This window comes from Lepus europaeus, chromosome 22 (assembly GCF_033115175.1).
Source record: "Lepus europaeus isolate LE1 chromosome 22, mLepTim1.pri, whole genome shotgun sequence".
NCBI classification, from domain to species: Eukaryota; Metazoa; Chordata; class Mammalia; order Lagomorpha; family Leporidae; genus Lepus; species Lepus europaeus.
Window position 1 is genome coordinate 27,205,432 of NC_084848.1, and position 26,935 is coordinate 27,232,366.

At 44.9% G+C, this 26,935-nt stretch overlaps 1 protein-coding gene across 2 annotated transcripts in view; it reads left to right on the forward strand.

Moving 5' to 3' along the window:
• Nucleotides 1-26,935, forward strand: part of ENTPD5 (ectonucleoside triphosphate diphosphohydrolase 5 (inactive)) — a 51,247-nt gene that overhangs the window by 1,843 nt on the left and 22,469 nt on the right. For both annotated transcript variants that reach the window (XM_062181734.1, XM_062181733.1), the window contains exons 2-3: nt 18,011-18,051; nt 20,936-21,220. In XM_062181734.1, the coding sequence (XP_062037718.1) occupies nt 21,004-21,220 (217 nt within the window). In that variant the 5' untranslated portion in view covers nt 18,011-18,051; nt 20,936-21,003. The remainder of the gene's footprint in view (nt 1-18,010; nt 18,052-20,935; nt 21,221-26,935) is intronic.

Here is a 26,935-nt window from a genome sequence, read left to right on the forward strand (position 1 = left end):
ACACTGGCAGAAATCTGGAATTAGGAATCAGAGCTGAGTCAGCCTCAGGTACTGTGATAGGGGATGCTGCATTGTAACCTGCATCTTAACCACTAAACTCAACGCCTGCTCCCATCTGTGTTTCTGAATATCATGGCAGCTACGTAGTTTCATTCCACTTTTTTTCTGTATTTTTTATTTTAAAAATTTTAACAGACATATAAGCATTCTACTTTTTTACTGCGAGGACAGCATCCATGAAATGGATATCATCTTGTGATATCATGACTAGTTCACAGCCCTGCATTATAAGAAATCTTACAAGTAAGGGCTGGCGCCGTGGCTCAACAGGCTAATCCTCCGCCTTGTGGCGCCGGCACACTGGGTTCTAGTCCCGGTTGGGGTGCCGGATTCTGTCCTGGTTGCCCCTCTTCCAGGCCAGCTCTCTGCTATGGCCTGGAAGTGCAGTGGAGGATGGCCCAAGTCCTTGGGCCCTGCACCCCATGGGAGACCAGGAGAAGCACCTGGCTCCTGCCTTTGGATCAGCGCGGTGCGCCGGCTGCAGTGCGCCAGCCGCGGTGGCCATTGGAGGGTGAACCAACAGCAAAGGAAGACCTTTCTCTCTGTCTCTCTCTCTCACTGTCCACTCTGCCTGTCAAAAATAAAAAAAAAAAAAAGAAATCTTACAAGTAAGGATTTAATCTTAATAATTTTTTGATCAGTTTTTCACATTAGCTGTTTTGTTTATCTATGAGATGTATTATCATGTAATTCTTAACTGTTGACATTTGATAAGCATAATAGTCCACTTTTATTAGTTATCCAGCCTGACAAAGCCATTAGCACAGACTAGAAGTTCTCCATGAAAATCACACAAATTTCAAGCCTACTTGTATGAACTTTCATGTTAGAGATCCATCAAGTGTCCATTCAGTTAAGTGTGTGTGAGTAGCAACTATATTCCAGGGTCTGTGGTAGCTTGAGGGTACAGTGTGGGTAAGAGAGATTCCCTGCCCCTTCGTGTTTACAGGCAGGTGTAAAAGCTTCCGACCTGGATGCTGATCTGAGAGTATACAACCTCGTTGGCATCTATACACAAACATTTAATAGTAAACAGTATCAAACAGTGATTGACAATGGGGAATGGCATAGAACTTGTGTGCTGCTGGAATTTGGAGACATTTAAAACTGTCTGAGTTAGGGAACAATTTATAGGTGGTGGACAAAAAGGAAGAGGGAGGGCTCTCTGAAAACATGGAAGAATGGAAAACAAATTCAGAGTGAACTTGCAACAAGGAGTAGTGTAGAGCAGGGGTTCCCAATAGGTGGTCCACAGACCAGTGCATCAGCATTGCGATTTCACAGGCTTCACCCGAGACCTACCGAGTTAGAAATGCTGGCGGTGAGGCCAGCGATCTGTGCTTTAACAAGCCCTCCAGGTGGTTCTGATAGGTGCCAGTGTTGAAGAACACTGGTTCTAAAGCAGAGGGTTTTGGGAGTAGTGGATGAGAAGCTCTGGAAAGGCAAGCTGTGTACTCATTGTAAAGGACGTAAAATGTCAGGAGGGGAGTTGGGTGGACCAGAGACTCGCCAACTTTTTTGTTGTTGTTGTTAAGATTTATTTCATTTATTTGAAAGGCAGAGTGACAGAGATAACAAAACTTCCATCTGCTGGTTTAATTACCAAATGGCCTCAACAGCTGGGGCTGGGCTAGGAGCCTAGAACTCCATCCAGGTCTCCATGTGGGTGGCGGGGACCCAACTACTGAAGCCACCTTCTGCTGCTTTTCCCAGGCACATTAGCAGGGATCCAGACTTGAAGTTGAGCAGCAGGACTTGAATCAGCACACATATGGGATGCCGGCATCACAGGTGACAGCTTAACCCAGTGTACCACCATGCCGGCTGTCAGACTCTCCACCTTGTGATTTGAGGACTAGATTTGACCTATAAAAGTGTTTAGTTCATCCTACATGGAGGTTTTGAGGTTTGCTTTTGGGTTTTAAGTGGAATTAATCATCACCATTTTAAAATCAGCACATTTTATATAGAAATCTATGCTTTTAAATATCATAAAAATTAGAAAACCTGGCAGTAGGGCTCCTGCATTTCATTATGTCAGCAATTGGCAGGAACAGCAAGAAGTTTCCCCTATAGGTGGGGCATCTGATCTCCAGTGTGCCACAGTCTCCACCACTTCCTGTTGTTTTATACACTCCTTTGCTCATTGGCACTTCATGTCTGGCCCCGTATGTATTTGAGTTCATAATTTCTGTTGTGTACAGTGGGAAATTGATGAAAGTTTTGAGAAGGAGGGTGACATGGTTTATGCATTCATTAATTCATTCAGCAAACATAGATTAAATGTATCTGCCAGGTTATACAGTGCTGAGTAGTTAGTGTTCAGAGATGAATGAGACCCTGCCATGATGTGGCTTACCATCTAATGAGAAAATGACGAAAACAGCATTGTAGGAAGACAATGGTAAATGGATCTGAGAATAGAGACCCTGGTGACTGGTAGACAAGGTTAGAGGCCATCACAGTTCAAATCTGAAGTAATAAAGACTAGAATTTAGATATCAGCAGGGGGACTAAGAGGAAAGATACTTCAAATGAAGGATCTTCAGTCCTTAATAAAAGGGGAGAATATGGAAAGCAAGAGAGAATTCAGAGATAATGAAGACTTTAGGTTGCACATTTGGAAAGTTTTGGTGCCACTAGAGAATGTGGTGCAGTGGGTTAAATCACTGCCCGCAGTGCAGGCATCCCACACTTCCAATCCAGCTCCCTGCTGATGTGCCTGGGAAAGCAGTGGAAGATGGCCCAAGTGCTTGGCCCCTTGCACCCAGGTGTGAGACTGGGTAGAACTCCTGGCTTTGGCCTGGCTCAGCCCTGGCCAATGTAGCCATGTGAGGAGTGAAAGATCTCTCCCTCTCTCCCCATCTCCCCCTCTCCCCCTCTTCCCTTCTCCCCTTCTTCCTCCTCCCTCTAATTGTTCCTCTCTCTGTATAACTCTGCCTTTCAAATAAAATAAATAAATCTTTAAAAAAAAAAAAAGGAAGAGAATCCATTTGACTCCCTCTGTGTGTATATATAGAAACAGAGGGCGGGGGAGGATTGCACATGCCAGTTTGAAGTGTCTAGTTTTGAATTCAGAGTATTAACAAACACAATTTAAATATTTTTGAAGGGAAAACTTACTAGGATTTTTGTCAAGATTGCATATTTCAGAATAGATAATATCATTCAGGATTGCAAGGGAATACCTGGAAACATGTTTAATTTGTGGTTAACAAAACCTAAGAAGGAAGTGGGCTTTGTGGCACGGTGGGTTAAGTCACTACTTGGGACACTCATATCCCATGCTGGTTCAAGTCCTGGCTACTCTGCTTCAGCTGCAGCTTCCTGATAATGCACTTAAGATGGCAACAGATGATGGCCCAAAGTACTTGGACCCCTGAGACCCATGTGGGAGACCAGGATAGAGTTCCTGGCTCTTGGATTCAGCCTGACTAGCCCTAGCTGTTGAGGACATCTAGGAAGTGAACCAGCAGATGGAGGATCTGTGTCTCTCTTTGTCACTCTGCCATTCAAGTAAATCTTAAAAAAAAAAATGTATATGTATATGAAGACATGTCTTGAATATCTTTGCTTTGGAGCCCTGTAGTTAGAATATATAAAATTGCATATTTTATGATGCAATAATTGAAATGCATAATTCAAGCCCTCTTTTGAATGTATAGTCTTGAGTAGATAAGCTTTCCTTCTTATAGCATTAAAAGACCTTTTGTAAGTATCAAAACTACTGTTCAGAATTTAAATCAAAATTGACTTTGAGGTAGTACAGCTAGGTAGTGATAGCATAGTTGTTGCCATTTGAAATAGTAGCCATTTTTTCCTTAAGATTTTATATTTGAAGTGCTTGGTCTCCCTTGCCCCCCTTTCTTTTTTTTTGGAAAAAAAAAATTTTAAGATTGATTGATTTATTTGAAAGGCAGAGTTACAGAAGACAGAGAGAGGGAGATCTTCCATCCACTGGTTCACTTCCCACATGGCTGCCATGGCCATGGCTGGGACAGGCTGAAGTCAGGAGCCTGGAACTCCATCCAGGTCTCCCACATAGGTGGCAGGGGCTTGAGTTCTCGGGTCACCTCCTGCTGCTTTCCCAGACATGTTAGCAGGGAGCTGGATTGAAAGTGGAGCAGATCGGACTCAAACTAGCGCCCAGAGGGATGCCAGCATTGCAGTGGCTGGGTTAACTTGCTCTGCCACAGTGCCAGTCCCAGAGTGGTAAAATTATACAACATCAGCTGCTCCATTTCCTATCCAACTCCCTGCTAATGTGCCTTGGAAAGCAGTGGAGGACGTCCCAAGCCTAGGGCCCCTGCACCCATGTGCGAGACCTGGAATAGGCTCCTGGTTTTGGCCTGGCCCAGCTCTGGCCATCACAGCCATTTGGGGAGTGAACTAGTGGACAGAAGACAAAAGATCAATCACTCTCTTTCTCTCTAACTCTGCCTTTCAAATAAATACATTTTCTTTTAAAATTATAGGATATAAAAATTGCCCTTTTAACTATTTATTTTATAAATTTATCTTTTAATTCCATATTCCATGTACTTTTTTGAAATACCCTAATACCTTTTTAAAAAATATTTATTTATTTGAAAGGCAGAGTTAACAGAAAGAGGGAGAGATCTTCCAACTACTGGTTCATTTTCCCAGATGGCTACAATGGCCTGATCTGGGCCAGTCTAAAGCCAGGAGCTTCTTCAGGGTCTCCGACATAGGTGCAGGAACCATCCTCTCTGCTTTCCCAGGCACATCAGCAGGGAGCTGGATTGGTAGTGGAGCAACCAGCCATCAAACTGGCACCAGTGCCACAGGCAGTGGTTTTACCTATATGCCTGCACCAGCTGGCCTCCCCCCCTCCCCGCAAATATTGTGTTTATTTGAAAGGCAGAGTTACAGATGAGATAGAGAGAGAGAGAGAGAGAATCGATCGATCAGTCGAGATCTTGATCCTGCCACAAAGGCCAGAACTGGGCCAGACTGAAGTCAGGAGCCTGAAACTCCATTCAGGTCTTCCATTTAGGTGGCAGGGCCTAAGTACTTGACCATCTTCTGCTACTTTCCCAGGTGCGTTAGCAGGGAGCTAGATCAGAAGTGGAGGAGCTGGGACTGGAACAGGTGCCCATATGGGATGCTGGCACCGCAGACAGTGTCTTAACCTGCTGTGCCACAGTGCCAGTCACCCTTTTTACTATTTCTAAGTGTGTATTCCAGTGGCATTGTATTGACAGTGTTGTACAATCATAACTACTGTTTTATTTCCAAGTTTTTCATCGTCCCAAACAGAAATTCTGTACCTGTTGAACAATGACTCCCATTTTCTTTTTCTCCCAATCCCTGGTAACCTCTAATCTGCTTCTCTCTATATGAATGTGGCTTTCTAGATAATTCACATAAGGAGAATCACATAATAGTGACTTTTTATACCTGGCCACTTTCACTTAGCATAATGTTTTCAGGGTTCATCCATGTTGTAGCATGTATCAGAATTCCACCCCCTTATGGCTAAATAATATTCCACTGAAGGTTGTAATCTGCTCTCCAAAGCCTGCCTGAACTGTTTGGAAATAGAAATGTAGATGGAGATAGCAATCAAAAAACAGGCATACTGGGGTTGGTGGTGTGGCATAGTGGTAAAGCTGCCTCCTGTGATGCCAACATCCCAAATGGGTGCCAGTTCCAGACGTAGCCTCTCCACTCTTGATTCAGCTCCCTGCTAACGTGCCTGGGAAAGCAGCAGAAGATGGCCCCTGCATCCACGTGGGAGACCGGGAAGAAGATCCTGGCTCCTGGCTCCGGATCAGTGCAGCTCTGGCCATTGCAGCGAACTGGGGAGTGAACCAGCTGATGGAAGACACCTCTCTCACTCTCTGCCTCTCCTTCTCTCTCTGTGTAACTCTGACTTTCCAATAAATAAATAAAACTTTAAAAAATTTATTTATTGGAAAGGCAAAGTGACAGAGAAAGGGAGAGAGAGACCCAGAGAGAAAGGTCTTCCAGTCACTGCTTCAGTCCCCAGATAGCCATAATGGCTAAGGGCTGGGCAAGGCTAAAACTAGAGGTTTGGAACTCCATCCTGGTCTCCCATGTGGATGTCAGGGACTAAAACACTTGGGCCATCTTCTACTGCTTTCCCAGGAGCATTAGCAGGGAATTGGATCAGAAGTAGAGTAGCCAGGACTCCAATTAGCACTCTGATATGGACTGCCAGTGTCACCGGTGGTGGCTTAATTAATTACTACACTGTAGTACATTGCTTTATTACTTACATACTGCCAGCCCCAGAACTTTGCTCGTGTAATTATCCATGTCCATGTTGAAAAGGTGACAGGTTAGTTGAGGAAACAAAAGAGAAAGCTCATAAAGGTAAAATTGATATGTAATCTATATAAAGTAATATTCTGCTTTTTCATAGGTCAAATTTCTATGCATTTTGTTTTCTTGTTCCTGGCTGATAGCTCAAATACATGGAAAGAGGTTTATAAGAATTGTCTCAAAGTTCATGACCCTGATTCTGTTGGAGGGTCCCTCATTTGCATAGGTTGACATAAAATTCTAATTTTATGGCTCACTGATTCACATCCCACAACAGATTTAAAAAGATAGTTAAGTGATTATGGTTTAATAAAGGAGTAGGGCACAGAAAACACTGATCAGATAATAGATGGCATGTTGTCAAGGAAAATTAGCTGTACCCTTGAAGGCTTCCAGAGTTCACAAGAAAATATAACTGATGATTATAATCATGCCCCCTGAAGCATAACCTTTTTTTGTTGAGATTTATTTTTTTTTATTTGAAAGGCAGAGTAACAGAGAGGTAGAGATAAAATTCTTCAATCCACTGGTTCACTCCCCAGATGGTTACAGTGACTGGGACTGGGCCAGGGCAAAGCCAGGAGCCGGAGCTTCTTATGGGTCTACCACGTGGACTCAGAGACCTAAGGACTTAGGCCATCCTCCGCTGCTTTCTCAGGGACATTAGCAGTAAGCTAGATAGAAAGTAGAGAATCTAGGACTTGAACCGGCACCCGTGTGGGATGCTGGTGCCAAAGGCAGTGGCTTTATCCTCTGTGCCACGACACCAACCCCAGAATCCCATAATATTTTAATTTTAACAGTGTTTGGTAAAAATGTTTCTGGAGTGTTTTATACAAGGAGTGCCACTGTAATATTTCAATCTTATGCTTTTCGCTTTGATTTAATATATTTGAAGTAGTATTTTTTAGTCGATAACAAGAAAGGGAAAATGTTTTTATTTCTCTATCTAGTCAAACTCCAGTATAAACAGTACCTAGGGACATTGATTCTTGGCAATTACTCATTTTTTTAAAAAGATTTATTTTATTTACTTGAAAAAGTTACAGAGAGAGGTAGAGCTGGGGAGGGGGGTCTTCCATCCACTGGTTCACTCTGCAAATGGCTGTAATGGCCAGAGCTGAGCTGATCCGAAGCCAGGAGCCAGGAGCTGTCAGGGTCTCAAGCCCAATGCTAGCCCCTGACCAGCAGGGGCAGCGCAAGCACTCCCCAACAAGGCGAATGGGAGAGGTAAGGTCGACAGGTGATGAACACAGCACAAGCACCCATGAGTTCTGTCGAAGCAGGAACCGCCTTATTGAAGAAGTGTGCAGGCTTATAAAGCTTATGAAAGATGCTGGCACCGTGGCTCACTAGGCTAATCCTCCGCCTGCGGCACCGGCACACTAGGTTCTAGTCCCGGTCAGGGCGCTGGATTCTATCCCGGTCGCTCCTCTTCCGGTCCAGCTTTCTGCTGTGGCCTGGGAGTGCAGTGGAGGATGGCCCAAGTCCTTGGGCCCTACACCTGCATGGGAGACCAGGAGAAGCACCTGGCTCCTGGCTTCGGATCAGTGTGGTGCGCTGGCCGCAGCATACCAGCTGCAGTGGCCATTGAGGGGTGAACCAACGGAAAAAGAAGACCTTTCTCTCTATCTCTCTCTCTCTCACTATCCACTCTGCCTGTCAAAAAAAAAAAAAAAAAAAAAAAGCTTATGAAAGACATGTGTAGTAGGGGAGCCAATCAGCAAAAAGGTCATGCAGGCGTGGGTGGATCACGCACAGGGGGCACCTTAAGCAAAGTATAGGGATCACGCACTGTCCTCGTGTCCGGAACTAAAGCGGACCTATCCCTGCCGGTTGTCTGATCTTACCTAGCTTAACCGAAGCAGCCGCAGACACATCCCTCGAACATCTGCCAGGCGCCGTATTGTAATGGAGATTTTAGGCAATGTCCAACAAGGAGCTGCTTCTGGGTCTCCCACGTGGGTGCAGGGGCCCAAGGACTTGGGCCATCTTCTACTGCTTTCCCAGGCCATAGCAGAGAGCTGGATCGGAAGTGGAGCATCTGGAACTCAAACCAGTGCCCACATGGGATGCTGGTGCTGCAGGCCAAGGCTTTAACCTTCTGTGCCACAGCATTGGTCCCAGCAATTACTCTTTCAAAACAGTGGTCCTACTTTATCTAAAGGGGTACTTTGCAAGACCAGTATGAATTCCTGAAATCACAGAAGTACTAGACCCCTATATGTACTACGTTTTTTTCTGTGTGTACATACTCATGAGAAAGTTTAATTTATAAATTAGGCACAGAAACTAACAACAACAATACAATAGAATAGTTATAACAGTATATTGTAATGATAGAATTTTTAGGAAAGACTTCTTTATTTGAAAAGCAGAGTGACAGCGACAGGGAGAGGTAGAAAAAGAGATCTTTCATCTGCTGGTTCACTACCCAAATAGCCTGAAAAGCCGGGGCTGGGCAAGACCAAAGCCAAGATCCAGGAACTCTGTCCAGGGTCCAAGCATTTGGGCCATCTTTTACTGCCTTTCCAGGTACATTGGCAGGAAGCTGGATTGGAAACAGAGCAGATGGAACTTGGAACCAGTGCTCCAATATGTAATACTGGTATTGTAAGCAGTAGCTTAACCTGCTGTTCTATTACACTGGCCCCTGTGATGAAAGTTAGTTAAAACCTACAAATTATTTCTGGACTTTTCCATTTAATGTTTTTCAACCATGATTGACCATGAGTAACCAAAACCTCAGATAAGGAAGGACTACTTGTAAATGCCTCCTCTGGTAGATATGTGTTTGGTGTGGCAGTGATAGCCTGTCGCCTCCAGTTTTCATTTTATTTGTTCATTAGAGCAATAAGGATCCCTTATTGATAGTCCTATTTTTCTAAAGAAGTTTGATTTTTAGCAGTAAACAAAAAAGGGGGGGAGGGGCTTGTGACTTGAGAGAGGCAGCAATAGCAACAACTTTCCGCGTGCAGTGATTATCATAGCTAAATCAAGTCTGAAACCTGGAGAGTGAAGTCATGCGTTGTGCTGGACTCATTTTGATATAAAACCCAGATGCTCTCCGTGTATAGAATGGGCCCTTCTGCCACTTGTCTGGTGATGTTTTTAGTAAGATGGAGTGAAGTGCAGAGAGAAGTGATCTCTTCACAGGAAAGCTCATTTGTTAGTAACTGCCGGTTCATCAGTTCTGTTTTCCTTGTTGGGAGTTAGAGTATCTGAGCTTAGAATTATAAGCACCGTAAAGGACAGGTGACCTAGCTGCCCTGTGGTCTGTGAGTTCACCTTGGCCTTGTGGTCAGGTTTGGGCAAGGAGCCCCCTCCTCACCAGTGTGAGACAACTCTCGTTCATTGGGAAATCCTTCCTGTTTGATCTCACACCCTGCAGCTTCTTTCTGTTCTGTTAACACAAATATTTTCACTGTGTTTCTTGATTAGTATCTAATTCCAACTAGATCTATTACTCAACTGGTACCTGTCCTCAAAAGAAATATGACATGTTTTTTTCTACTTGAAAAAAAAATTTATTGGGGCTGGTGCTGCTGCCTCTGCCTCCTGTAACTCTGCCTTTCAAATAAATATAAGCCTTTGAAAAGAAAAAAGATTTATTTACTTGAGAGACAGAGTTAGAGAGGGAGACAGAGAGAGAGGTCTTCCATCTACTGGTTCACTCCCCAAATGGCCCTAACACCTGAAGCTGGGCTGATCCTAAGCCAGGAGCGAGGAGCTTTTTCCAGGTGTCCCACATGAGTGCGGGGAGCCAAGCATTTGGGACATCCTCCACTGCTTTCCCAGGCCGTTAGTAGAGCGCTAGATCAGGAGAGGAGCAGCTGGGACACAAACCAGCACCCATTTGGGATGCTGGCGCTGCAAGCAGAGGTTTAACCTCCTACACACCACAGCACTGGCCTCTTTCTCCTACTTTCTACTGGCTAATTTGAAATATTTAAGTTCATTTTTCACTTTAGAAACAAGCAGAACATTGTATGCATTGTAGTTTTTCTGACTTTCTTTCCTTTTTTTTTTTTTTTTTTTAAGATTTATTTATTTGAAAGACAGAGTTACATAGAGAGGCAGAGACAGAGAGAGGTCTTCCATGTACTGCTTCACTCCCCAGATGGCCGCAATGGCCAGAGCTGAGCTGATCCAAAGTCAGGAGCCAGGAGCTTCTTCCAGGTCTCCCATGGGGGTGCAGGGGTCCAAGGACTTGGGCCATCTTCTGCTGCTTTCCCAGGCCATAGCAGAGTTCTATCGGAAGAGGAGCAGCCGGGACTAGAACCGGTGCCCATATGGGATGCTGACTTTATTTCTGTAAGTAAAATATTGTAACTGTGACAGAAGATAGAAAGCTTTAAGTGGTAGGATATATCTTCAGAGAAATTAAAATCAATATTGCTTTTCATTTTTAAGGTTAATATCAATCAATGGGTTAACATATAGTTCCTAAAGCAGGAAGTATAAAAACTTTGTTAATACCAGGGCCCTCCAAAAACTTTATGGAAAATGTGTATTCTGAAAAAAAAATGCATGGGAGATATCAAAAATTTTTTACATCAGAGAGTAGCCTCATGTATATCACACACACGCACACACACACACAGGTACAGTCATGTGCTACGTGAGGGCATTTTGGTCAACGACGGATCTCATGTGTAATGGTATATACCATGTAGCCTAGGTGCGTAGTAGGGTATAGCATCCAGGTTTGTGTAACTGCTCTCTGATGTTTGCTCAACAGCTAAATCACCTCATGACACATTTCTCAGAACATGTTCCCATTGTTAAGCAATGAGTGACTGTACTGAAAATAAAAACGGAACATAAGATGCAGTGCAAATACTGGTCATAGCTTGCAGTAGCCAGCCTTGTAGATGACCCTCAGTGATACTCACTTCCTCATAGCCGTGCCCTTGTGTTGTACCTTGGCATATGCCGTCAGGATTGGTCTGTATGACCATTTGCATATAAAGGGGGAGATAGTGTGTGACCCACAGGGCTAAGTGATAAAAGACATGGCTGCTCTGCCTCGCTTTCTTGGATTGCTATTGGGAGGAAGCCAGCCATTGTGTTGTGAAGATATCCTAGCAGTGCTGTGCAGAGTCCGCGTGAGGAGCATCTGAGGCTTCCTGTCCATCATTGAGTGAGTTGTCCTCCATCCCCAGGCACCCTTAGATGACTGCAGGCCCAGCCTACATCTTCTATTTTTATTTTTTTAAGATTTATTTATGGCCAGTGCCGCAACTCACTAGGCTAATCCCCCACCTGCGGCGCCGGCACCCCGGATTCTAGTCCCATTTGGGGCGCCAGGTTCTGTCCCGGTTGCTCGTCTTCCAGTCCAACTCTCTGCTGTGGCCCAAGAGTGTAGTGGAGGATGGCCCAGGTGCTTGGGCCCTGCACCCACATGGGAGACCAGGAAGAAGCTCCTGGCTTCGGATCGGCACAGCCTGCCGATCGTAGCAGGCATTTGAGGTGTGAACCAACGGAAGGAAGACCTTTCTCTCTGTCTCTGTCTCTCTCTCTCACTGTCTAACTCTGCCTGTCAAAAAAAATTATTTATTTATTTGGAAGGCAGAGTTAGAGGAGGAAAGACACAAAGAGCTCTCCCATCCACTCGTTTGTTCCTCAAATGGCTACAATAGCCCCTGCTGGGCCAGGCGGAAGCCAGGAACTGAGAGCTTCTTCCAGGTTTCCCACGTGGGTAAAGGGGCCCAAGTACTTGGGCTACTGCTTTCCCAGATGCATTAGCAGGGAGCTGGATCAGAAGTGGAGCAGCTGATGTGGTGTAGTGGGCTAAGCCTCTACCAGAGGTGCCGGCCATCCCGTATGGGCACCGGTTTGAGTCTTGGCTGCTGCTCTTCCAATCCAGCTCTCTGCTTGTGGCCTAGAAAAGCAATAGAAGATGGTCCAAGTGCTTGGGCTCCTGCACCCATGTGGAAAACCCGGAGAAAGCTCCTGGCTTCGGATTGGCCCAGCTGTAGCCGTTGTGGCCATTTGGGGAGTGAACCAGTGGATGGAAGACCTCTCTCTCTCTGTTTCTCCCTCCCTCCCTCTCTCTCTAGCTCTACACCTCAAATAATAAATAAAATATTTTTTAAAAAAGTGGAGCAACTGGGATTCAAAACAGCACCCAAAAGGGATGCTTAACTGCTGTGCCACAGCACCGGCCTCCCAGCCTACATCTTAACTGTGATCTCATGAATCAGAACTACCCAATTAAGCCACTCCCAAAGTCCTAAGCTAAAGAAGTTAAGATAATAAATATCTCAGTTTAAGTTACTAAGTTTTGGGATTTTTGTTCTATAGCAACAAATAACTAATACCCAACATACTAAATTAGTTTTAGAAGAGAATCTGGATCGGCCTCGCAGCTTAATAGGCTAATCCTCCGCCTGCAGCACCGGCACACCGGGTTCTAGTCCCGGTTGGGGCACTGGATTCTGTCCCGGTTGCTCCTCTTCCAGGCCAGCTCTCTGCTGTGGCCCGGGAGTGCAGTGGAGGATGACCCAAGTGCTTGGACCCTGCACCCACATGGGAGACCAGGAGAAGCACCTGGCTCCTGGCTTCAGATCAGCGTGGTGCGCCAGCTACAGCGCACCAGCCACAGCAGCCATTGGAGGGTGAAGCAATGGTAAAGGAAGACCTTTCTCTCTGTCTCTCTCTCACTGTCCACTCTGCCTGTCCAAAAAAGAAAAAAAGCTGAAAAAAAAAAGAATCTGAACAATATAAACAATTTTTAGTATAGATTTTTGAAAGTTTATCACAATTTTAATAATTAGAAAGTCTTTTGGTTAAAAATTCAATTTAGCTATAGAACTAATAGGTTTAGGAACATAAAATTGCAGCTTCTTTCAACACATTAGTGAGATAAGGATAGCTATTTACTGCATTTTCTTAAAAATCTGCTTATTTATAAAAATATGATTCTTTCCTTTTAAGGTTTATTTATTTGAAAGGCAGAGTTACAGAGAGCAGAGGTGTGTGTGGGGGGGGTAGGTCCTCCATTCGCTGGTTCACTCCCCAGATGGCTGCAACAGCCGGAGCTGCACCAATCCAAAGCCAGGAGCCAGGACTCCCATGCGGGTGCAGGAGCCCAAGGACTTGGGTCATCCTCCACTGCCTTCCCAGGCCATAGCAGAGAGCTGGATCATAAGTGGAGCAGCCGGAACTCAAACAGGCACCCACATGGGATGCCAGCACTACAGGCGGTGGTTTTACCCGCTATGCCATGGCACCGGTCCCGTTAGCCTACTTTACCAGGGCCTTTTGGGATGCATGCACTGATGTCTACTAATATGTTCTAGGCTTTTTACTTGGTTTTGGAATTCAAGAGATATGCATCCCATCTTAGACAATCTTCAGAAAGCAAACTATGCCAGGGCTCTGGCCTTTTGTATTGGGTCTGTAGGTTCCATATTATATCCCGAGATGAAGCTAAAATCTGACCCAAATTCACCCTATTGGACCCTCTTAGGTTTTGCTTGGCACGATTAACTTACTCACTGGTGGTTTGGCTATGTTCATTCCCATAATTCAATTTGCAGTTTAAAAATTTCATCCTAGCTACATTTTAAACTTGCCTTATGTTTAATTTTTAACTTTATGAGAGTTAGCTTTGCCATGGAGATGAATTGGCAGTGGGAGCTTTTTACATCTCACTGTTTTCTGACCTTTTGGTGGACCTGTCTGGTTGCCTAGCCCATTCCATCATTTTTCACTGTTGAGAAATACTGTGTCCTTTGATCCAACTCAGTCAATATTGATATTTGCTCAGGGAGGGAACAGAAAGCATAATTAATAATCAAGTGTTACTATGGCGTCTTACAATGAAAACAGAAGTCTTCTCCTTTTGTAAACTGGTTCAGTGCGTGCAGGACCATCCTTCCTCACGCCTGCCCTCTTTATTCTGGGACACATCTGCTTTTCTTTATTTGGGTTCCCCTAGCCATACTGAGGTGTTATGCTTGAAGTTCTCAGAAATGTCTGGTATCACTTTCCCCGGGTAATTCCTACGTCTGATCCAGGACCCACCTTGGGCCTCTCATCCTTGAAGAAGCCTCCCACTGCACTCTCACCTCCACTCTTCCCCTTCCAAAGAGAGCTCCTCTCCCTTAACTTTACTGCACTAGCACTTTGTGAACATTTTTATCAGACTTTTCATAGTACATTTTAGCTGTTGGTTTACTTGTCCTTTTTTTTTGTAATAAGTTGAAGTCTCCCCAAGAGCTAAGCCTCTATCTGATTCTTCTTTGTAAATCTAGAACCAACACAGTGTCTGTTATATACTAGATGCGTGGTAAATGCTCATTAATTAGACAGCTCAGTGCCCAGTTCTCTAAATTCCATCTCTGGGTGGGAGCTATTAAGAAGAACTTGTTAACTTTCCTGCTATTTTGGTGCGTGTAAAAACAACAGAGAATTTAGTCCCTGAGCAACTTATGCCTTACATACAGTAATTCTAGTTGGCATTTACCTCTCATAAAAGTAGATGAACCGGACAGTCGTGCACTCAGAGAATCAAAGTGCATGAGGGAGGAGTGAAGGATAGAGGGGGGAATGAGTTAGCAAAATGCCACACAGGTGATTGCACACTAGCACAAAGGTGAGAGTGGCTCATGAAGCAAGGAACAAAGGGCAAAAGGCAGTGAGCAGGGAAAGTGAGGAGTCATAGGGAACAGGCAGACACCCGCAGGTGAGTGCCCAAATGGGGTCCGGGTCCTCGGGTGTTGTGAGGTCTCTCAGGCGGTGGGTGACTTGGCAAAAAGGATGGTCAGTGTGGGAAGTGCCGGAAGGGCTGAGCCGCGAGGGTGAGGGTTTCCTGCGGGTATAAAGAGGCACTGACGCAACCTTAGAGTGAGTTGGGCACAGTGACGAGTACTGGCTGGCTCCACAGACTCAGAGGAGTTGAAGAGGGAGTTTTCCTAGAAGTGAATCCGAGACAGGAGATACTGATGAGACAGGTCCTGAAAAGTGGATTTAAATATACTGATGCATGCTTGTCTATGCAAAGTCAGCTTGGTTATCTGCATTATTTTGAATAGCAGGTAAAACTTGATACATGTGATATCCTTGTAACTGGACATCTGGAGAAACAGTCCTGCCTTTGAAGTTTAGAATTGTGATCTGGCCGGCGCCATGGCTCAATAGGCTAATCCTCTGCCTGCAGCGCTGGCACACCGGGTTCTAGTCCCAGTCAGGGCGCCGGATTCTGTCCCGGTTGCCCCTCTTCCAGGCCAGCTCTCTGTTGTGGCCTGGGAGTCCAGTGGAGGATGGCCCAAGTCCTTGGGCCCTGCACCCACATGGGAGACCAGGAGAAGCACCTGGCTCCTGGCTTCGGATCAGCGCGGTGCGCCGGCCGCAGCACGCCGGCCGCAGCGGCCATTGGAGGGTGAACCAACGGCAAAAAGGAAGACCTTTCTCTCTGTCTCTCTCACTGTCCACTCTGCCTGTCAAAAAAATTAAAAAAAAAAAAAAAAGAATTGTGATCTTCTAATTAGTGGATAATTAACCTTTAAGAAAGACGTCTGCTGTTATGTTCTTGTGAAGGGGGTGGGATCCAGTGCATGAGTTACTGGATCACTGTTTATCCCTTCAGAGCACTGATTTAACATCTGTTGTGTGCTAGCACTGTTCCAACACCAGGAAACACAGGGATGGTGGGAGGGGAGAGGCAGGGAATGTGGAAATAAACAAGAGTAGTAAATTACATGGTGAATGTGAATGTGAAGGTGAAGAGTGCTACAGGGAAAAACAGACGGCAGGCGCCGCGGCTCACTAGGCTAATCCTCCGCCTTGCGGCGCCGGCACACCGGGTTCTAGTCCCGGTCGGGGCACCGATCCTGTCCCGGTTGCCCCTCTTCCAGGCCAGCTCTCTGCTGTGGCTAGGGAGTGCAGTGGAGGATGGCCCAAGTGTTTGGGCTCTGCACCCCATGGGAGACCAGGAGAAGCACCTGGCTCCTGCCATCGGAACAGCGCGGTGCGCCGGCCGCAGCGCGCTACCGCGGCGGCCATTGGAGGGTGAACCAACGGCAAAAGGAAGACCTTTCTCTCTGTCTCTCTCTCTCACTGTCCACTCTGCCTGTCAAAAAAAAAAAAAAAAGACGGCTGGAACGTGGAAAATATCTGTGCAGCCATGCACGTTGCAGTTGTAAATCAGAAGGACAAGGGAGGTCCCACTGAGAAGGTGACACTTAAGTAAAGGTTTTAACAAAGTGAATGAACAGGCTGTGCAGACTGAGGTCCTGTAAGATAGGATGCCGTCCTTAAACTCTTCCATTGTAAGCTGTTTCTAATACCTTTTAAAAAGTAGCTCATCTTAAAGAAAAGCGCAGTTGGATGTGGGGTTCGGAGGTAGGTGCTGAGAGCAGAAGGGGCGTTGCATGTGTTCATTCTTTGTGTGATTTCACACGGAGCACCTGGCATGACTCTGCAGTTTTCACTCTGAAAACAGATACCTTGGATGCATTTTTTTTTTCCTTTGAAATCTCTTTTGGAAGAAAAATGAATGTTTGCTTAATGGACCTAGATTCTGGAGAGGTTCTCAGAAGCCACAATAATAACAGTACAAGTGACCCCTGACGTCCCAGATCTGGAGGACAGCCTGGAGCACCTCTCACGCACTTCCTGAGGGAGAAGAAGGGCCAAAAGTGTTGGACAGAGCAGGGACCCATTAATAGTCAGCTGATCTGAAGAGTGTTTGTGTTTTCAGTTGTTCAGACCTGATCCACCTGACCAGCCTATGTGCTGTAAAAGAAGCGTCAGCTCAGGATGAGTTACGATGTGAGTGTGGATCTGGCCAGGCAGCTGCCCTACTGGCAGTGCTTGGTTGCCTGGGATGAAGTTGGCTTTGTTTGGGATTCCTTCTCCTCCTGAACTACAGGATAGAACTTCAGCTATGAACAGGGTTCAGACAGATGATTCTGCTCTGCCTTTTGTCATACCTCAGCCAACTCCAGTTATTCTAAATCGTTTTAAATTCCAAGAGCATTAAACTTCAGTACGCTTTATTTTATGTAATATCTCACATGTGGGGAGGGAGGCACTTTGATAAAACCCTCAATGAGATTGATCTGTACACCAATGTAACAAGTATTCTGTTGGACCTAAGGGGTCTGGGAAATGGGAAATTTGGCACCATATGTTGTCACTTAACCAGTAACAATGACTTGCACAAGAAATCTGGAGATGAAAGCCAGATAAGAGAATTGTTCAGAGCAAAATATATAAGGGACAATTAAGGAAGCCTCAACTGCTAGAAGATAGATAAGACATTACTCATTAATACCAGGAAAAAATACAGCCTCCAGCAGAGGAAATACAGCCTAGCCAGGAGACAGTTGGCAGTAATCTGGAGACATTTTTGGTGTTGCCACAACAGGGGTATGTGTGTGTGTGTTTAGGGGACTGGGGGAGGGTTTACTGGCCTCTAATGAGTAGAGGCCAGGATGCTGCTATAACCTACCCCAGGTAAGACAGCCCCAAATGTCAGCAGTGCTGAGGTTCAGAAACACAATCTGAGAACTCCAGTTCTTTACAGCTAAGATCATAGGACACAGCCTGAGCTTTATAAAAGCAGGCCAGTTACAAATCACCAAGATGAAAAGCACTTAATTTTTTTATTTCTCATTTAATGTCTCTCCAGGGGGAACAAAAAAAGACAAAAAGTTACACTGAAGCTACCAGGTAAAATGGATTCAATTATTCTGCTTAACACTGCCAAATAATTCTTTAAAGATTGATTTATTTAGGGGCTGGCGCTGTGCATAATGGGTGAGACTGCCGCCTGCAGTGCCAGCATCCAATATGGGTGCTGGTTCCAGTCCCACACACTCCACTTCTGATCCAGCTCTCTGCTATGGCCTGGGAAAGCAGTAGAATATGATCCAAGTCGTTGGGCCCCTGCACCTACGTGGGAGACCCTAAAGAAGCTCCTGGCTCCTGGCTTTGGATCAGCCCAGCTCTGGCTGTTGTGGCCTTTTGGGGAGTGAACCAGTGGATCGAAGACCTGCCTCTCTCTCTCTCTGCCTCTTCCTCTCTGTAACTCAGCCTTTCAAATAAATAAATACATCTTAAAAATATATATTCATTTATTTAAAAAAGCTAGAGAGAGAGAGATCTCTTCTATCTACTGGTTCACTCTCCAAATGTCTGCAACAGCCAGGGCTAGGCCTGGGTGAAGCCAGGAGGCAGGAACTCTGTCTGGTCTCCCATTGGTTGGTAGGAACCCAAGCACATGGGCTGTCATAGTATGCCTCCCAGGCATAGGAGCAGGGGGGCTGGATTGGGAGCCCGGATTAGTAGGGACTCAGGCACCCTGATGTGGGATGTGGGTGTCCCAAGTGGCAGCTTAACCCACTGCTTCCCAGTGCCCACACCATGCCAAATACTTTATCACAAGTTTCAAGAACACTCAAGCTCATCATGACTTCACTACAGAATAATAAAAAAAAGTCTCATGTACATTTAAAAAATTATTTCCCGGTCATGATAACAAGTAATTCTCTCCTACTCTCCACAATCTCAGTCCTGGAACAAGCCTAAAAGGTGTTACATAATATTTGAACAATGCATTGTGACTGAAAAAAAAAAAAAAGAGAGAGAGAGAACTACAGAACTACAGAGAAAGAGAGACAGAGTGGTCTTCTATCCATTGGTTCACTCCCCAGATGGCCACAATGGCCAGCACTGGGCCAGGCCCAAAGCCAGGAGCCTGGAGTGTCACCTGGGTCTCCCACATGGGGGACAGGGGCCCAAAGACCTGGTCCATCTTCTGCTGCTTTCCCAGGCCATAAGCAGGGAGCTGGAAAAGAAGCGGAGCAGCCAGGTCTGGAACCGGTAGCCATAAGGGATGCTGGCATCACAAGAGGGGCTTCACCAGCTATGCCACGATGCCTGCCCAGAACTTTGTGTGTGTGTATGCGTGTATAAATGAAATTTCTGATTTTATTTTCCTAATAACTATGGACAGAAGATAGGTAGGGCAAATGCTCTTTCTCTCATCTTACAGATGAGGAAAAGGAGTTTCAGAGAAGCTGAATGGCATGCCCCAGGACTGTACAGCTACGAAGCAGAGACGCACTAGGACTGAAACCAGGGGCCTCTGACCAAAGACTGTTTTCTTCACTGTGTTCCACATAAGTGTACTCTAGGTTTGCAACAACTTCCAACTGCTGTACAACACAAATCCAAAACAAACGTTGAAGCTTCTTATATGTCAGATCAAAAAGAAGGAAGAGAGGGTGTTTATTATTTAAAGGCAAACTTGTTGGGAGCAGTTTTGTGGCATAGGTGGTAAAGCCGCTGCCTGTGACAACAGCATCCCATATGGGCGCCAGTTCAAGTCTCGGCTGCTGCGCTTCAGATCCAGCTCCTTGCTAATGGCCTGGGAAAGCAGTGGAAGATGGCCCAGGTACTTTGGCCCCTGCACCCATGTGAGAGACCTAGATGAAGCTCCTGTCTCCTGGCTTTAGTCTAGGCTATCTCTGGCCACTTCAACCATCTGGGGAGTTAACCAGCAGATGGAAGATCTCTTTCCGTTTCTCGCTCTAACTGACTTTTAAATAAATAAATCTTTAAAAAAGGGAAAACTTGGCCGGCGCCGTGGCTCAACAGGCTAATCCTCCACCTAGCGGCGCCGGCACCCCGGGTTCTAGTCCCAGTCAGGGCACCGGATTCTATCCCGGTTGCCCCTCTTCCAGGCCAGCTCTCTGTTGTGGCCTGGGAGTGCAGTGGAGGATGGCCCAAGTGCTTGGGTCCTGCACCCACATGGGAGACCAGGAGAAGCAACTGGCTCCTGCCATCGGATCAGCGCGGTGCGCCGGCCGCAGCGTGCTGGCCGCGGCGGCCATTGGAGGATGAACCAATGGCAAAAAGGAAGACCTTTCTCTCTGTCTGTCTCTCTCACTGTCCACTCTGCCTGTCAAAAAGTAAAAAAAAAAAAAAAAAAAAAGGGAAAACTTGTCAAAATAGAAGAAAATTACAATTCAGCCAAAGGAGCAGAGTGACAAAGTATGTTAGAACCATCCTACAATTAAAAGCAAAGCATGGAGGGGTCAGTGCTGTGGTGTAGTAGGTAAGCCTCTGCCTGCAGCGCTGGCATCCCATATGAATGCTGGTTCAAGTCCCAGCTGCCATTGTCCAATCCTACTCTCTGCTTGTGGCCTGGGAAGGCAGCGGAAGATGGCTGAAGTGTTTGGGCCCCTGTACCCACATGGAATACCTGGAGGAAGCTCCTGCCTCCCAGACTTTGGATCAACCCTGCTCTGGCTGTTGCTACCATTTGGGGAATGAACCAGCAGATAAAAGAACTTTCTCTCTCTCTGTAACTCTACCTCTCAAATAAATAAATTAAATCTTAAAAAAAGCAAAGCATGGGAAAATACATTTTAAATTTCCATTTCCTTTGGAACTAGATACCCTTCAGAAAAGGCGCTAAGCACTGTGCACTGGCTTAGCTTGTTGTACTGGTTATTAGAAACAGAGAAGGAATGGTTAGGGACGGGGTGGACTTCTGTGATGATTATTTCTCTTAGAGGCTGTGCTAATCTGCATGTCTTTGTCCCACAAGCTGCTGCAGGTGTGTGAGTAGCACTGCTTCTGCAACAGAGCCTCAAGCCACCGCGCCGTGGGAAGAGAATGACCGCTTGCTGGGGTGCAGTCTTTCTCATGCTGACGGCATCCTGTGTCTGCAGCACTGTCTTCCACAGAGACCAGCAGACCTGGTTCGAAGGTGTCTTCTTGTCTTCCATGTGCCCCGTCAATGTCAGTGCCAACACCTTTTATGGAATCATGTTTGATGCAGGGAGTACTGGAACTCGAATTCATGTTTACACCTTTGTGCAGAAAAATCCAGGTAAATGCAGCTGGCACTCACTGGAGTGTGGGAACCCACACTTCAGCCTTTCCTCCCCAAAACAAATGTGCTGAGAGTGTGTACTGTGACTTATAGAACCTTATGGCGAGTGAAAGCCTTTCTTTAGAGAACACTGTGGATTGTAATTGAACCTATAGTTTAAATAAATGTGAAATTAAGAGAGAATCAGGACTACCTGTAGGCTGAAACCATGTGTCTAAGAAGTATAGCTGTAGTTATCCTTTCTCTTCTCCAAATGTGGTTAATATTGTTTGGGATCCAGAATACTGAAAATAGGAGGGCATTTCAAAAGATGGGGAGAAAATGAAATTAAAAGTATGAGTTTATTTTGGGCAAAAAGTTTTTGAAATCTGTAGCATAGCTTTTTTATAATGTTTTATTAGAAATTCATTTATAGTTTGTCATAATGTATTATCGTTATTTGAAATCTGTGCATAGTATTTTCATAATTAATAATAGGGTCAGGTGTTTTGTGTAGAGGTAAAGTTCCTACTTGGGGCCAGCGCCACGGCTCACTAGGCTAATCCTCCGCCTGCAGCACCAGCACCTCAGGTTCTAGTCCTGGTCAGGGCGCCGGGTTCTGTCCTGGTTGCGCTACTTCCAGTCCAGCTCTCTGCTGTGGCCCGGGAGTGCAGTGGAGGATGGCCGAGGTCCTTGGGCCCTGCACCCACATGGGAAACCAGGAGGAAGCACCTGGCTCCTGGCTTTGGATAGGCGTAGCACCGGCCACAGCGGCCATTGTGGGGGTGAACCAACGGAAGGAAGACCTTTCTCTCTGTCTCTCTCTAACTCTGTCTGTCAAAACAAACAAAGTTCCTACTTGGAACACTCTCATCTCATATCAGAGTGCCTGGTTTGAGTCCTGACTACTCTGCTTTCAATCCAGCTTCTTGCTAATGTACACCCTGGGAGGAAGCAGATAATGGCTCAGGTATTTGGGTCCCTACCACCCATGTGGGAGATCAAGGTTGAGTTCATAGCTCCTGGCTTCAGCATGGCCCAGGCCTGGCTGTTGTGGGCGTTCGGGGAGTGAACCAGCAGATGGAAGTTCTCTGTGTCTGTCTTTTCTGCCTTTCAAATAAAATGAAAATAATTTATATTTAATTTTTTAAATTTTATTTGTTAAGGAATACTAATTTCATAAGTACAACTTTAAGAATATAGTTCTTTCCATCATACCCGCCCTCCCACCCACACTCCCACCCCACTCCCACCTCCCTCTCCTCTTGCCAGTCCCATTTTCCATTAAGATCTATTTTCAGTTAACTTTGTACACAGAAGGCCAACTCTTAAGTAAAGATTTCAACAATTTGCACACACATACACAAACTGTTTGAGAACTAGTTTTACAGTTAACTCAGAATACAACTCATTGGGGACAGAGGTCCTGCAAGGGGAGTTAGTGCACAGCGACTCCTCTTGTTGATTTAACAATTAACACTCTTACATATGATGTCAGTGACCACCCGAGGCTCTTGACATGAGCTGCCTAGGCTATGGAAGCCTTTTGAGCCCACAGACTCTGTCAGCAATTGGATAAGGCCATAAGCAAAGCGGAAGTTCTCTCCTCCCTTTAAGAGAAAAGTACATCCCTCTTTGTTGGCCACTTTTTTCTGCTGGGATCTCACAGAGATCCTTTATGTAGACAATTTTTTGCCACAGTGTCTTGGCTTTCCATGCCTGAAATGCTCTCATGGGCTTTTCAGCCAGACCAGGAAGCCTTAAGGGCTGATTCTGAAGTTACAGTGTTACTTAAAGCGATTGTCATTCTATGAGTCTGCTGTGTAGACTGCTTCCCATGTTGGAACAGTCTCTCCTATTTAATTCTATCTTTTATTATTACCAGGCAGTTGATCCTATTTACATGAATGCTTTAACACTTAATCCTATGTTCACTTTAACACTTAATATGATCACTTTAACAATTAAGATGACATTTTTACCACCAAGCTTAATTTTTAAACTGTACCCTTAGAAGTAAGTCCATAGGAATATATGCAGAACTATACAGCTTTACAGTTACAAAACTTCCTCCTCCCTCTCTTATTCTCACTCTTATTTTTTACTGAGATCTATTTTCAATTGCCTTCATACACATATGGTTAACTCTATGTTAAGAGTTCAACAGGGGCCGGCACTGTGGCACTGTGGGTTAAAGCCCTGGCCTGAAGCGCCAGCATCTCATATGGGTGCCCGTTCTAGTCCTGGCTGCTCCTCTTCTGATCCAGCTCTCTGTTATGGCCTGGAAAGGCAGTAGAAGGTGACCCAAGTCCTTGGGCCCCTGCACCTACGTGGGAGACCCGGAGAAAGCTCCTGGCTCCTGCCTTTGGATCGGCACAGCTCTGGCTGTGGGGCCATCTGGGAAGTGAACCAGCGAATGGAAGAGCCCTCTCTCTATCTCTACCTCTCTCTGTAACTGTCTTTCAAATAAATTTTAAAAATATATAAAAGGTATTAAAAAATAGTTCAACAAATAGTATGAAGGTAAAACAAAACAACAACAACAACAACAAAAAAAAAAACTGAAACTGTTGCTGGACAGTCAAGACAAGGGCAGCTCAGGTCATCCCTTCTCCAAGTGTCAGTTTCACGTCTACAGATTTTGTTTTAGGTGCTCTGTTAGTTCTCACAGATCAGGGGGAATATGTTGTATTTGTCCCTTCGGAACTGGCTTACTTTACTAAGTATGGTGTTTTCCAGATTCATCCATTTTGTTGCAAATGACCGGATGTCATTTTTTTTTTTTTACTTCTATGTAGTATTCCATAGTGTACATATCCCATAATTTATTTATCCAGTCTTTGGCTGATGGGCATTTAGGTTGATTCCATGTCTTAGCTATTGTGAATTCATCTTCAGTAAACATGGAAGTGCAGATAACACTTTTGTTTACTGATTTCATTTCCCTTGGGTAAATTCCCAGGAGTGGGATGGCTGGGTCATATGGTAGGTCTATATTCAGAATTTTGAGGTACCTCCATACTGTCTGTCTTTTTTTTTTTTTTTTTTTTTTTTTTACTTACTTTGTTTTGACAGGCAAAGTTAGGCACTGAGAGAGAGACAGAGAGAAAGGTCTTCTTTTTTCCGTTGGTTCACCCCCCAAGTGGCCGCTATGGCTGGCGTGCTGCACTGATCCAAAGCCAGGAGCCAGGTGCTTTCTCCTGATCTCCCAGGTGGGTGCAGGGCCCAAGCACCCGGGCCATCTTCCACTGCACTCCTGGGCCACAGCAGAGAGCTGGACTGGAAGAGGAGCAGCCGGGACAGAATCCGGTGCCCCAACTGGGACTAGAACCCGGGGTGCTGACGCCGCAGGTGGAGGAATAGCCTAGTGAGCCATAGTGCTGGCCCATACTGTCTTTCACAGTGGCTTTACCAGTTTAAAGTCCTACCAGCAGTGGGGTTGCTTTTTCAAATGTCTGGTAGAATTCAGCAGTGAAGCTATCCGGTCCTGGGCTTTTCTTTGTGGGAAGGGCCTTTATTACTGATTCAATTTCCGTCTTAGTTACAGGTCTGTTTAGGTTTTCTGTGTCTTCATGACTCAATATAGGTAGGTCGTATGTGTCCAGGAATCTGTCCATTTCTTCTAGGTTTCCCACTTTGTTGGCATACAGCTCTTTGTAGTAGTTTCTGATAATTCTTTTTATTTATTTGGCGTCTGTTACATTTTGTTTTTCTTCTCTAATTTTATTGATTTGGGTCTTCTTTTTTTGGTTAGTTGGGCCAATGATGTGTCAGTTTTGCTTATTTTTTCAAAAAACCAGCTCTTTGTTTTGCTGATCTTTTGTACTGTGTTTTTTTTTTAATTCAGTTTTGTTGATTTCTTCTCTAATTTTAATTATTTCTTTTCTCCTACTAGTTTTGGGTCTGGTTTGCTGCAGTTTTTCTAGATCCTTGAGATGCATTGATAGCTCATTTATTTGGTGCCTTTCTAATTTCTTGATGTAGACACCAAGTTGCTATAAATTTTCCTCTTAACACTGCTTTTGCTGTATCCCATAGTTTTGATATGTTGTGTTATCTTCATTTGTTTCTAGAAATTTTTTTATTTCTCTTTTGGTTTTTTCTGTGACTCACTGTTCATTAAGGAGCATGTTGTTCAGTCTCCATGTGTTTGCATATGTTTTAGAGATTCCTGAGCCGCTGATTTCCAGCTTTACCCCATTGTAGTCCAAAAAGATGCATGGTATGATTTTGATTTTTTTGAATTTGCTGAGACTTGCTTTATGGCCTAGTATGTGGTCAATCCTAGAGAAAGTTCCATGTACTCCTGAGATGAATGTATATTCTGTAACTGTAGGGTGAAAAGTTTTGTAAATATCTGTTAGGTCCATTTAGTCTGTAGTGTTGATTAAATGTACTGTTTCCTTTTTGATTTTCTGTCTGGTTGATCTGTCTATTGCTGAAAGTGGAGTATTGAAGTCCCCCATTACTACTGTATCAGAGTCTATGTTTCCCTTTAGATCCTTTAATATTAAAATAGCCAGGTGCCCTATAATTAGGTGCATATACATTTATAGTAGTTACATCTTCCTGTTGAATTGATCCCTTAATGATTACAAAGTACCCTTCTTTGTCTCTTTTAACAGTTTTAGTGTTAAAGTCTATTTTGTCTGATATTAAGATGGTTACCCCAGCTTTTTTTTGGTTTCTGTTGTTATGGGATATTTTTTTATCCAACCTTTCACTTTCAGTCTGTGCATCTTTGTTGGTGAGATGTGTTTCTTGTAGGCAGCAAATAGATGGGTTTTGTTTTTAATCCATTCAGCCAGTCTGTGTGTTTTAAATAGAGAATTGAGGCCATTTACATTCTTCTTTTTATTTTTTTGACAGGCAGAGTGGACAGTGAGAGAGAGAGACAGAGAGAAAGGTCTTCCTTTGCTGTTGGTTCACCCTCCAATGGCCGCAGCGGCAGGTGTGCTGCGGCTAGCGCTGATCTGAAAGCAGGAGCCAGGTGCTTCTCCTGGTCTCCCATGGGGTGCAGGGCCCAAGCACTTGGACCATCTTCCACTGCACTCCTGGACCACAGCAGAGAGCTGGCCTGGAAGAGGGGCAACCGGGACAGAATCCGGTGCCCCGACCGGGACTAGAACCCGGTGTGCCGGTGCCACAGGTGGAGGATTAGCCTATTGAGCCACGGCGCCAGCCGAGGCCATTTACATTCAAGGTGACTATTGATAAGTAACGACTTTGCTCTGCCATTTTTCTAAAAATATTCCTATTTTTTACTTTGAATTTCCTTTGAACTTAAACTGAGAGATTTTCTTCCTTTACCTTCTTTTGTAGTGATGACCATGTTTCTGTGTGCAGCTGTACATCCTTAAGGATCTTTTGTAGGGCTGAATGGATGGTGACAAATTCTTTCAATTTCTGTTTGTTATGGAAGGTCTTTATTTCACCTTCTTTGATTAAATGAGAGCTTTGCAAGGTATAGTATTCTGTAACATACCTTGGGTTGACAGTTTTTTTTCCTCTTAAGACTTGGAGTGTATCTTGCCATTCTTTCCTAGTCTGTAGGGTTTCTGTTGAGAAGTCCACTGTGAGTCTAACTAGAGATCTTCTGAAAGTAATCTGGTGTTTTGTGCACATTTTAGAATCTTTTCTTTATGTTTTACTGTGGTAAGTTTGGTTACAGTGTGTCGTGGTGAAGATCTTTTCTGTCATGTCTGTTAGGAGTTCTGTTTGCTTCCTGTACTT